The sequence below is a fragment of the Mesoplodon bidens genome (genome assembly GCF_964165515.1).
Source record: "Mesoplodon bidens genome assembly, chromosome: 2".
In the NCBI taxonomy this organism is placed as follows: Eukaryota; Metazoa; Chordata; class Mammalia; order Artiodactyla; family Ziphiidae; genus Mesoplodon; species Mesoplodon bidens.
Genome location: NC_138177.1, coordinates 61,948,562 through 61,960,840, shown reverse-complemented (window position 1 = coordinate 61,960,840; position 12,279 = coordinate 61,948,562). Strand labels below are relative to the sequence as shown.

At 41.0% G+C, this 12,279-nt stretch overlaps 1 protein-coding gene across 1 annotated transcript in view; it reads right to left on the bottom strand.

Moving 5' to 3' along the window:
• Positions 1–9,270: 9,270 nt before the first annotated feature.
• CATSPERE (catsper channel auxiliary subunit epsilon) overlaps positions 9,271–12,279 on the bottom strand; it is a gene marked incomplete at its 3' end in the record, with an annotated part of 259,766 nt that continues 256,757 nt past the window's right edge. Inside the window, exon 22 of the mRNA XM_081221981.1 lies at positions 9,271–9,424. Coding sequence (XP_081078107.1) covers positions 9,271–9,424 — 154 coding nt within the window. The remainder of the gene's footprint in view (positions 9,425–12,279) is intronic.

Sequence of the window (12,279 nt, the reverse complement as noted above, 5' to 3'; positions counted from 1 at the left end):
GCTTCCTGGTCGTCCTTGGGCGCCGCGAAGATGCCGGGAGGCCGCCCCCCCGCGGGCCAACTGACTGCGCCGCGCTCCCCGCGGGCCGGGCGGGCGGGCGAACTAGGGGCCGCTCGGACCAGGCGAAGCGGCGAGGCGGCGGCTGGCGCGAGGGGTGGGCTGGGGGCGCAGCAGGCCCCGCGTCTCACCGCCCAGCAGCGGGGGACGGGAGTTCCCGGCCGCTCGGCTCTCGCCCGCGCCGCCGCCGCCGGCCTCTTTCCCCCAGAACTAAACTATAGTTGATTTACAATATTGTGTTAGTTCAGGTGTACAGCAAAGTGACTCAGTTATAGTTTTTTGCTAGATTATATTCCGTTACAGGTTATTACATGATATTGAATATAATTCCCTGCGCTATATAGTAAATCCTTGTTCCTTATCTATTGATATTTTACGTATACAGTAGTATCTGTTAATCCCATACTACTAATTTGTCCCTCCCTCCCTCTCCCCTTTGGTAACCATAAGTTTGTTTTCCTACTTCTAGTTATGGCCTTTTCTTTGCTATTTAAAGAAGTCCCTTTAACATTTCTTGTAAGGCCAGTTTAGTGGTGATGAACGCCTTTTAACTTTTACTTTTCTGGAAAACTCTTTATCTCTCCTTCAATTCTGAATGATAGATAACCTTGTAGGATAGAGTATCCTTATAGGTTATAAGTTTTTTCCTTTCAGCATTTTTAATACATTGTGCCACTCCCTTCTAAACTGCAAAGTTACTGCTGAAAAATCAACTGATAGTCTTCTGGTGTTTCCCTTGTATGTAACTAGTTGTTTTTCTCTTGCTGCTTCTAAGATTCTCTCTTTAACTTTTGACATCTTAATTATAATGTGTCTGGGGGTGGCCTCTGGTTCATTTTGTTTGGGACTCTGTGTGCTTCCTGGACTTGGATGTCTGATTCCTTCACCCATTTAGGGAAATTTTCAGCTATTATTTCTTCAAATAGGTTTTCTGTCCCTTACTCTCTCTTCTCCTGTGTTCTCTATAATATGAATGTTAACACACTTGATGTTGTGCCAGAAGTCTCTTAAACTATTCTCAGTTTTTTGGTTTCTTTTTCTTTTTGCTGTTTCAGTTGGGTAATTTCCGCTAGCCTGTCTTCCAGACTGCTGATCTGTTCTTCTGCATCCTCTAATCTGCTACTGATTCCTTCTAGTGTATTTTTAATTTCAGTTATTTTTTTCTTCAGTTCTGATTTGTTCTTTTTTATATTTTCTATCTCTGTTGAAGTTCTCACTGAATTCATCCATTCTTCTCCCAAGTTCGGTGAGCATCTTTATAACTATTACTTTAAACTCTTTATCTGGTAAATTGTTTATCTCTTTTTTGTTTAGTTCTTTTTGGAGGTTTTTGTCTTGTTCTTTCATCTGGAAGATATTTCTTTGTCTCATTCTGTGTTTGTTTCTATGTATTAGGTATATCAGTTATGTCCCAGTTTCAAGCCTGGGAGCAGTCTTGAAAGAGTGGCCTTATGTAGAAGGCCTATGTGGCCAGTGCCACACCTGTGGTCACCAGAGCCAGGTGCTCCAGAGACATCCCCTGTGTGGGCTGCACGCATCCACATGTTGTGGTTGGGCTGTGATTGCTTTGGGCACAGTGGTGGGCAGGGCTGGCTCCTGCAACTGGGAGCCACTTTGGAGGGGTGCTGGTGTAGGCTGACACTGCATGCTGGGTGGAGTGGGGCAGGAGCTGCTTTGGAGGGGCTGGCTGGGGCGGGTCCTCAGGGGTGGGGCACATTGTATTAGCTAGGATGATTAAGAGTGACAGAAATGGTGCCTGTCAGCTAAATGGAAGAACTTAAAAAAAAAAGAAAGTTCTACCAGATCCCTGCCCCTCTGGCACACATCCTAAAATTAGTCAATGAATCTTCTTCTTGTATGACCCAGGTGCTTTTCAAGCTGCTGCCTCTGGGCTGGGACTTGGAGCCAACAAGTTTGAGGGTGAACCTTTCAGGAGTGGAGCCTCAGTTTCCCACAGCCCTCCAGGCCTCCCAGATGTAAATCCCATTGCTTTTCAAAGCCAGACATTATGGGGGCTCATCTTCCTGGTGCAGGTCCTCTGGGCTGGGACCTCTTGTTCCTCAGGGGGACCTCCGCAGTTGTGATATCCCTTCCTCTTGTGGGTATGGGGTTGTGGGTTTTGACTAGACCTCTCTACCCCTCCTGCTTGTCTTGATGTGGCCTTCTCTTTATATTCTTATCTGTAGAAAGTCTGTTTAGTCTTCAAGTCATTCTCAGAGATAAGTGTTCTATATCTAGCAGCAGTTTTGGTGTGTAGGGACGAGGTGAGCTCAGGATCTTCCTACTCTGCCATCTTGATCTGGAACAGCTGTTTCATTCTTAACTGGTACAATGTGACCTGGGGCCCACAACAGCATTGCTTCCCAGGCACTGTGATTGGACCAGAAATGAGGTTGGTTTGCTCTTTCAGTTACCTGTATGAGGATATACCATTGGGAATTTCATAGGATGGGCAGATAATTTAATATTGTTGTCCATGTGAATGTGAACTGTTTCTGATATTCTTTTCTTGTGGGATGGAAAAGAATGCATTTTCCAAGTCTGTAGTTGCATACCATACACCTGAGGTCTGATTAACCTGCCCTAGCACTGATTCTACACCTGGCATACTGGATGCAATTGGCACTACTACTTGATTAAATCTGCAGTATTCTACTGTCATTCTCTAGGATTCATCCATTTTCTGCATGGGCCAGACTGGTTATTAAATGAAAATCTGACAGAGACCACCAACCCTGCATCTTTTAGGTCCTTAATTGTGGCACTAATCTGTGCTATTCCCTGGAAAATGATAATGATTTTCTAACTTTCTCAGGGGTGTGTGTGGGGACAGTTTCAGAGGTTTCATTTGTCCTTTCCCCACTATTATTGATCCTACTCCACAAACTGGGGGCTCAGTGTGGGCTTCATTCCAACTGCCAAGTATATCAATTTCAATTATGCACTCGGGGACTGAGGTAAAGACCCCCCGCATGGCCAAAGCCACTTTGGCCCTCATAGGTCCCTATTATAAAGGGGGGGCTTGATGACACTTTGAGTCTCTAGGTATCAATGTTAACTCAGACCTGCATCAAATAGTCCTCAAAACATCTGATTATTCCCCGTTCCTCAGTATAGTCACCTGAGTAAATGACCATAGATCTGAGGGGGAATTGTCACGGTATAGACTTGCCACACTGTTGCAGGGTCCTTCTTCCTAGGGACCTGGCCACCTCTTCAGGTAACCGATTCTGGATCTGAAAATCTACTCAGGTCTGGGGACTGGAGCAAAGGATTGTGACTTTTTATAGGGACAACTGCCCTCAACCTCCTCCTCCATTCTTTTTTTTCCTTAGATGTCATCATCCAGCAGCCTTCTTGGCTGCTTGATAATTTTGCCACTAACACCACTATGTTCTGTCTTCACAACTCCCTGTAGGTCAAGCCCCCATAGCTGCACCTTTCCTGTCATTATGGTAACTGTGGCCTCCTGGCTTCAGGAAGTAAAGTGCCATTACCAAGCCTCTCTTACTTCAGGGTCTCATCCACCCAATGAGCCCTGTGGCCACCTCACCTATTGTCATCCCTAGCTGCAGAGGAGAGACACCACTGGATGTTTTAGGGATGCTGGTGGTCTTCTCATCAAAATGCCCTTGGTAATTAGTGTGCCATCTGGACCCTTTCATGGGACATAATCCTCTGCTGGGTCTTCTGGGCTTGTATAATGCCTCCATTCCAGCCCCTCCACCTCCCTGAGCCTTTTCATTCCTTCCTCTACCAACTGCCAGGACACCAGGTTTTTTTTTTTTTTTTTTTTTTTTACTTTGCAGAGAGTTAGCCAGCATTTTTTCTAGGCTTCTAAGTCTCACTGGGTCTTTGCTAGGGCATTAGTTAAATCCCATATCCTGAGAAAATGGCTCAAACTCAACAAATTCTTGATTATCCAGTTTTAAAGAGGCCTCAGAATCCAATCCCAGGCATACTCCCCTGGTTCCTGCCAGTACATGCAGGTTCATTTTTGTACTTCTTCCTTGCCTTATCAGGCCCAGCACCAGCTGGATTACGCTGGGATTTAACCCATCAGAAGGGGTGGCAGGGGACCTGTTGTCTTGTGGGGGAGACGCTTCTGCAGAACCTTCCAGCCCAGCAGAAGTGGTAGCTCTTTCTAGAGGTAGACAGGCCATGTCTGCATGCCCAGAGGGTGGGTGTGGGGTGGAGTGGGTGTGGAGAGACAACGTATTCAGAGGCATCCATCCAGATGACTCTGTCCCAGTTTTTACAATTCCAGGTTTTCCCCACCAGCGCCTTGACTTTTGCATAACAGACCTGCCTTGATTGAGTGTTCAAACATCTGCAGAGCCCTGTGATTCCCGGGTCTTCAACCTACTGTTAAATTGTGTCTACCCTTCCTTTACTGGTGTTGCTGATCTCTTTATACGCTACCACTGAGGCACTCTGGTTCCCACACTTAACCTTTAACTGCTGTGGTTCTTTTTTTCACTAACCTTCTGCAGATTGTCAAGGGATAACAAGTGTTGTTGAGCATGTGGAAGTAAGGGAACCCTTGTACTCTGTTGGCAGGAATTTAAATTGTTTCAGCTGCTATGAAAACAGTATGGAGTTTCCTCAAAAAATTAAAAATAGAACCGCCATATGATCCAGCAATTCTATTTCTATATTCTATATTCAAAGGAAATGAAAACAGGATTTCAAAGAAATACATGTGGGCTTCCCTGGTGGCGCAGTGGTTGAGAGTCCGCCTGCCGATGCAGGGGACACGGGCTCGTTCCCCGGTCCGGGAAGACCCCACATGCCGCGGAGTGGCTGGGCCCGTGAGCCATGGCCGCTGAGCCTGCGCGTCTGGAGCCTGTGCTCCGCAACGGGAGAGGCCGCAACAGTGAGAGGCCCACGTACCGCAAAAAAACAAACAAACAAACAAACAAGAAATGACAATTATGTGACATGATAGAAGTGTTACCTAACACCATGGTGGTAATCATATTGCAACAGATAAATGTATCAAATCAACCCATGTATACCTTAAACTTACACAATGTTGTATGTCAATTATATATATTACATATGTTTCATGTATATGTGTGTATATATATATACACTTAGCAGTAACCAGCAATCTTCACTGTCTTTGTTAGCCCCATGGTTTTCAAATGTTTGCTCCATTGTACCTGCATAACACTCCCCTCCATCAGGACATTTCCCCAGGTCACTACCAATAAAAACTTTAGCAAATAAACTACCACCTTGAGCCAGGAACAGTTGGTGCCTTGCATACCCTTCAGGATGGTGCCCTCTTTGCCTGCTGGGTACTGGCTGAGCCAGTCTCAAATCCTCTCCCACTTCCTGTTTTCTCAGACCACTCACATAACCCCTGGTGTTAGTCCAGGTCCTCTGGAAACAGTCACCAACATAGGATTAAGTGTGCAATAGTTTTATTAGGTAAATGCTTGTCTGAAAGGAAATAGGACATTGTGGAAGGTAGGCGGAGTCAGAGAGAGAGAGAGAGAGAGAGAGAGAGAGATCGGGTGGAGGTGCCCTCAACTGCCATGCAATATGAAGGAGGTTTGGTAAAGCCTTCAGGTGTCCTTGAGGCAGGCTGGCAGGAGTCTTGTGTTTACCTAGGATCCAGGCTGCTTAAGTATACCCACCACACTCAGTCACTGGAGAGGGAGCGACTTGAGGGTGGGTTGGAGGTGTGGCCTTGGTGCAAATGTGGTGGTGGATTTCAGGGGGCAGCAGCTGATGCCTTGGGTCAATTACACTCCTGCAGTAGGAGGCCTGCAAGGAGCATTCTTATGGCTGCCACAAACCACTCATCTTCACCAGTCTACCTACATCAACACACACGAACTCTGGCTTCCCTCCTGTAACAGTGGGTGAAATGTTCAATTTCAGCGTTGCATCACATTTTATCTTGCCTACTCAAAGATTTTGATCCAGCAGTTACCCCTTTCTCTCCTGGATCATCAATTTTCCCTAGTCACTGGATTATTCCTATTAACACTCAATAGCACCTTCCTGCCCTCACCTCTACCTCCAATTGCCCTCCATTTCTTTGCTTCTTATAGAAGAAAAGGAACTCCTTGAAAGTGTTGTTTACACTTGCTGTCTCCACTGCTTAAATTCTCAGTCTTTTGTTCAAAGTGAGAAGAGTTTTCCTCAGGATGATTAATTAAGTAGTATAAGTTCAGTGTGGTGAGAAACAATAGTAAGAAAGCAAATATCACCTGGAACTACATCATTTTAAGTTTGGTGATGATCACCCTTTTATTTGTCATTATGCACAGACACATCGTTTTACATAAAGAGAAGAATTAATGTGCTATGTTCTTTTTTTTTAAATAATCTTTTTTTCTTTTGTATTTTTCTTTTTGGCCATGCCAAGCAGCTTGAGGGATCCTAGTTCCCTGACCAGGGATCCAACCCAGACCCTCGACAGTGAAGACGCAGAGTCCTAACCACTGGAATTCCCTGCTATTTTTCTATTGTTTCCTTATTCCCCAGTTTTGAGGGTTTTGTTTATATCCTTCCCTCTCTACATCTCTTGCCACATACCCTCTCCCCCTCCTGCAATGTACAGATATACACATGCACACATGCACATGATGTACACAAAATGCTACACGATATATTCCATACTTTTCTCTGTGTTCTCATACACAGAGCTTTTGTTTTGTTTATATAATGGGATCATACTATAAATACTTTCTTGCAGCTTCTTTTTCTCATTTAACAAAACCTTGTGGAAAATCTTTTAAATTCACTAATACAGACTGATCTGTATGGTTAATGACCAATCATTTATTCAACCATTCACCTACTGATAGACATTAATTCTCCCTCTAGAGTTCTGTCACTCTATCTATCTATCTATCTATCCATCTATCTATACACACACATATATGTATATAATAGTTATATATAACTATTATATGTATATAAAACTATTTGAATATTATGTATGCATTGGTCCTCCCATCTCATGGATAGACTCCTAATTCCCAAGAGTGGGATTTCTGGGTCCAAGAGAATAAATATTTCAAATTTTACTCGATCTTGCCAGATTGCTTTCCAAAAAATCTTTAAAAATTCACGTTTCCTTCAGAAATGCAAGATAATTTTTTCTCACCCCTGATTCTTATTCTTTCCCAAGAGTATTACCCTTCTGAGTTTTTGCCAACAGGTGAGAAACGTAGCTTCATTGTAACTTTGGTTTGTATCTTTCTGACTGCTGGTGTGATTGAGCATCCTCAGTGGATGAGCACCTGATTTTGGAGCCAGTCTGCCTGATATTTCACCTACCAGCTGTTTGACCTTAGAAGAATTATTTACCCTCTCTGTGCCAGTTTCCTCATCTCTATAATGGGATAATAATTGTTCCAATTGCATAGAGTTGTTGAAGAGGATTAGATAAATTATTAGAACAATTTCTGGCACATAGTAAACCCTAAAAAAAAGTTGTTTTTAATATGTTTATTGGCTATTTGGGTATGTTCTTCTGTGAAATGACTATTTTTTGCTCATTTTATATTGGGTCGTTTTCTTTCTTTTTTCCATCAGATATGTCTATCAGATCTTGTTTCACCTCTTTCAATAAAGATTTTAAAGATGTTTTTCATGTATGGCATACACCTTTCATATTAAATTTAATTCTATGTAATTTGTCACTACAATAAATAGATTATTTTTTATTATTTCTATTGCTGTTAAACTGTCATATAAATATTATAGAGAAGAAGTATTAAATTTTAAATATTTGTCTTATATTGAGCCATCAAATGCTCTTATTCTAATAATTCTTGTTCCTAATTTTGGGTTTCCTAGGCATATAATCTTATTATTGAAAGAGAGTATTTTATCTCCTTTCCCCTAGCATTTATAATGGTTATTTTATTTTCCTCTTGTAATGTCAGAACCTTCAAAACAGTGATGAATAGCAGGTATCCCTGTTTTGTTCCTGATCTTGGTAAAATGAGAAATTCTACTTGTGGACAATAGCTTTTTTTCTTTTATTTTTGCGGTATGTGGGCCTCTCACTGTTGTGGCCTCTCCCGTTGCGGAGCACAGGCTCCAGATGCGCAGGCTCAGCGGCCATGGCTCACGGGCCCAGCCGCTTTGCGGCATGTGGGATCTTCCCAGACCGGGGCACGGACCCATGTCCCCTGCATCAGCAGGCGGACTCTCAACCACTGCGCCACCAAGGAAGCCCTGATATTCCATTCTTTATGTCTGAGCTGTGGATTTCAGACTTGTTTACCCAGCCTCCACAATCACATAAGCCAATTCTTCTTCTTCTTTCTTCTTCTTCTTCTTCTTCTTTTTTTTTTTTTTTGGTGAAGGGAAAGGAGTCAATTTATGAAATTAAATAAAGTTCAATGAGGGAGTGAAGAACATGAACTAGGATACCACCACCCTGGCTGGGCCCAGCACAGCTAAAGCTCAGCATACCATGTATCTCCGGCTTTTCCTCCCCATAAGCCAATTCTTTTAAATAAATCTCTTTATACACACACAGGCACACAAAAACACACACAAAATCTGCTGCTGCTTCTCCTCTAGGTGGATCCTGATTGTTCAAATACTAATTGCTTAGAAAGCTGTGGTCACATTTTGACAAGTTAAGCAGCTTATTTTGAGCATCAAAATCAAATTTGAAAACTTAAAATTAAGACAGAGTATTAGCCTCCTATTTTCAATATAAGTAATATTTTATATGTGAATCTACAATTAGAAAAACTTCTGAAATATTTTTGACAGACTATTTAAATTCACATATTTATTAAGTCTTTTATACATAAATTAACTACAACCATATAAGGTTCATATGAAAAGTTTTGTGCAAAATAATAATATTTGACACATTTAAATATTTTTTCAAAAATTTATTTTCATTCTTAGGAAGGATTGTAATAGCCAAACTTAGGTGGTTTTTAAACTTTTTAATTAAAAAAATTTTTTTTAAAAGCCATGTAAGAGTATACAGACTACCTTAAGATAAAAGTTAACACATTAAGGATTAATTTAATAACATACATATTATATTAAAATATTTCAATTTTGGGTAATTTAAGAACATTTTTGAGATTTTGAATTTGATGATACCTACTATGAGCTTATACTTAGTATTTCTTGGTCAAACACACACATTCTCAATATGAGTATATATACACACTCTTTCTACATACATATATTCATAGTAAATAAACTTTCATTTTTCTAATTGTTCTTTTGTTTTCTTTCAGATTTGTACAGTGGTTCATAAATATATGCTCTATAAATCCTCAAATAGTGAAAGTAGCTCAGAACAAGAATACTGAAGAACAGTAGCATCAGGAGAAACAGGAAAGCTGCAACCATGTAAGCACTTGGACTGAAATAAGAAAAGAAAAGTCATTAGAAGTCATTGTTCGCTTTGGTTGTTAATTCTTTTAGTCAAATAATTTTTGAACAGCTAGCTCCTATGCCACTGTTCTCTGTTAATAACTAATAAGATTTAGAAGACATCTTGTCTAACCTCAAGATGTTTACTTCTTAGTGTTTGAGGCTGACCAGGGAGGAAGATAGACAGTGTGATTGATCAATATAATGAGAGAAGGAAGTATAAAGTTCTATGGGAGCCAGGCATCAGGAAGAATTTCCAGTGGAGTTGACTTTTGAACTGAGTATAAAGTAAGAGTTAGCTAGATATAACTAGGATTAGGAGTATTAGTATAAGTTAGATAGAAATGTCTGGGAGTGGAGAAGAAGACTAAAGTGGGTATAACATTTTAGGCAAAGGGAGATGCATTTGCAAAGACGTGGAAGCATGAGAAAACTTTAAGATCAGCCCCAGACATTCTGGAACTAAAACTAGTTTAATGTGATTAGAATTTAGGTGGTGGGCTCAGTGGTTAGAGATGAGGAATCATAGGTTGCTCAAGGTGAGAAAGACAGCTTTAATAAGCTACAGGGTATGAATTTTAGTCTAAGGGCAAGGGGGAGTTTCAGACATGTGATATAGCATTCTCAATTTAGAAGGATGATTCTGATTGTAGTGTGAAGAATGGATGAATGGGAAGCATGAGTGTGGAGGGAGAAAACCAGTTATGAGGTTTTTGTAATAACCAAATATGGTGAGAGTTTTAATTAATTACTGGTTGTAGAAATGGGGAGAAATGGATAGATCTAAGATATATTTAGAAGTTAGATTGGATTGATCTTGGTGATTGTTAAGATGTGGGGTTTGAGAAATATGTTAGAATAAAGGATGTCTCCTAAATTTCAGGATGAGGTAACTCTGAGGATGGTAGCACCATTCACTGACATAGGAAATTCACAGGGAAGGACACTTTAGAGGGTATGTGTGAATACGGTTAGTTTACTTTTGGGCATATCAAATTTGAGGTACATGAGGGTCAACCAGGTATGTGTGTGTGTGTACACTTATGAGATACTACTTTCAGCTGGGATCCAGACATCTGCCTATTCACCTCATGTTCCTCCCATCAGAGTAGATTTATTTCTTAAGCCAAACACTGTGCTGTTTTTTATTTGGTGTCTTGGTACCTGACTTTAGTTTTTAGTTCCCTTTTAAACCATATTTATTTGTTTGCAGTATTACACTTTCCCCAGTTCCCCAGTCTCATTAGTCTGACCTTCCTCCTCTGTGGATACAAGCTTAATCTAGCTCTAGTGAATCATTTCCTTCTTAGAAATTAATTAACTAACTTAATAAACTCTCTGATATATGCCAAGTACTGTGCTAGGTGCTGGGAAAACAATAATGAGTAAAACTAGATATGGTCTTCATCCTTAGAGAGCTTACATTTTAGTGGGGACATAATCATTAATCAGATAATGAGAAAATAAATATAAAATTGAACTTGTGATAAAAACTAAGTAGGAGAGGTATACAATGCAATGAAAGCTTACTATAGCAGGATTTAGCCTGGCGAATTGGCCAAGAAATGACCCCATGGGGAAAAGAAAATTATTCTAAAATTTGAAGAATTAAATAGAAGTGGAGTTGGTAAAGTTAAGTAGGTAAAGAGGGGAAGGAAGAGATTCCAGATAGAGAAAATAGAATGTGCAAAGCTCCTGCTATGGAACAGAGTATGGAGAGGACTGGGGATTAAAAGAAGGTTGATAGGTCTGGAGCTGAGAAAATGAGGGGAACATGATGCAAGATGAGACTGGAGACATAGGTAGGGGTTAGAGCAGGAAAGATCTTATAGATCGTGTTAAGAAGTTCCCATTTTAAAGAAAGAAACTTAAGGGTTTTAAGCTACTAAACTTAGCATTATGAGTCTATTGCAGTAATTCGGATCAGAGATAATGGTAACGTGGATTAGAGTGGCGTGGTGGTGATGAGTTTGGTAAGAAGTGGATTCATTTAAGGGCAATTTAAGAGGTTAAATGAATGGGAGGCAGTGACTGGATGAGCTGGAGGAGAGAGAGAGAGAGAGAAATGAATGTGATCCCTAGGTTTTTGTTTTTCATTTTTGACTGCTAGGTGTTTGGCTTGTACAGTTTGATGTGCTATTTCCTGAGTGAGGGAACATTGGAAAATAGGGTCGCCATGTTTTTCAACTCCAGAGGGTATCATTCACATTACAGCCTATGTGGATGAATTCTCCTTGAGCTGTGCAATGACAATTCATAGGGCTGAATGCAATTACCTTGATAAGTTAGTTTTACAGTGGTACAAATAATGGGGTAAGGGAATGGGAGGTAAGATCATGAGTTCATTTTTGGACATGTCCAGTTTGACCAGTCTTTGAGATATCTAAGAGAAGAGGTTAAGTAGAGAGTGGGATATATGGCCCTGGACTGGGCTAGAGATATGATTTGGGAGTTGTGTGTTTACAGATACTAACTGAAATCATGGGTATGGATGAGCTTGCCAGAATGAGCAGCTCAGAAAACCAGGACTGAGCCCTAAGGAAGGTCAACATTTAATGGCTGGTGATATACGTTGAAGCTCTCTTTACTAGAGAGAGAGAGAGAATGGCTACAGAAGGCTAGGAAAACCTATGGAACAATATGGCAGCCAAAGGGAAAGTCAACACTAATGGAAGCTCAAATAAAATGTGGACTGAAAAATATCTGTCAGATTTAATGTAAGCCAGTTCCAGCTCAAGATGGTGACAAAGGAGGCTTCTGAACTTACCTCCTTCCATGGACACACCTATCCTACAGCTACATATAGAACAACTCCCTCTGAAAGAAATCCAGAAACTAGCTGAG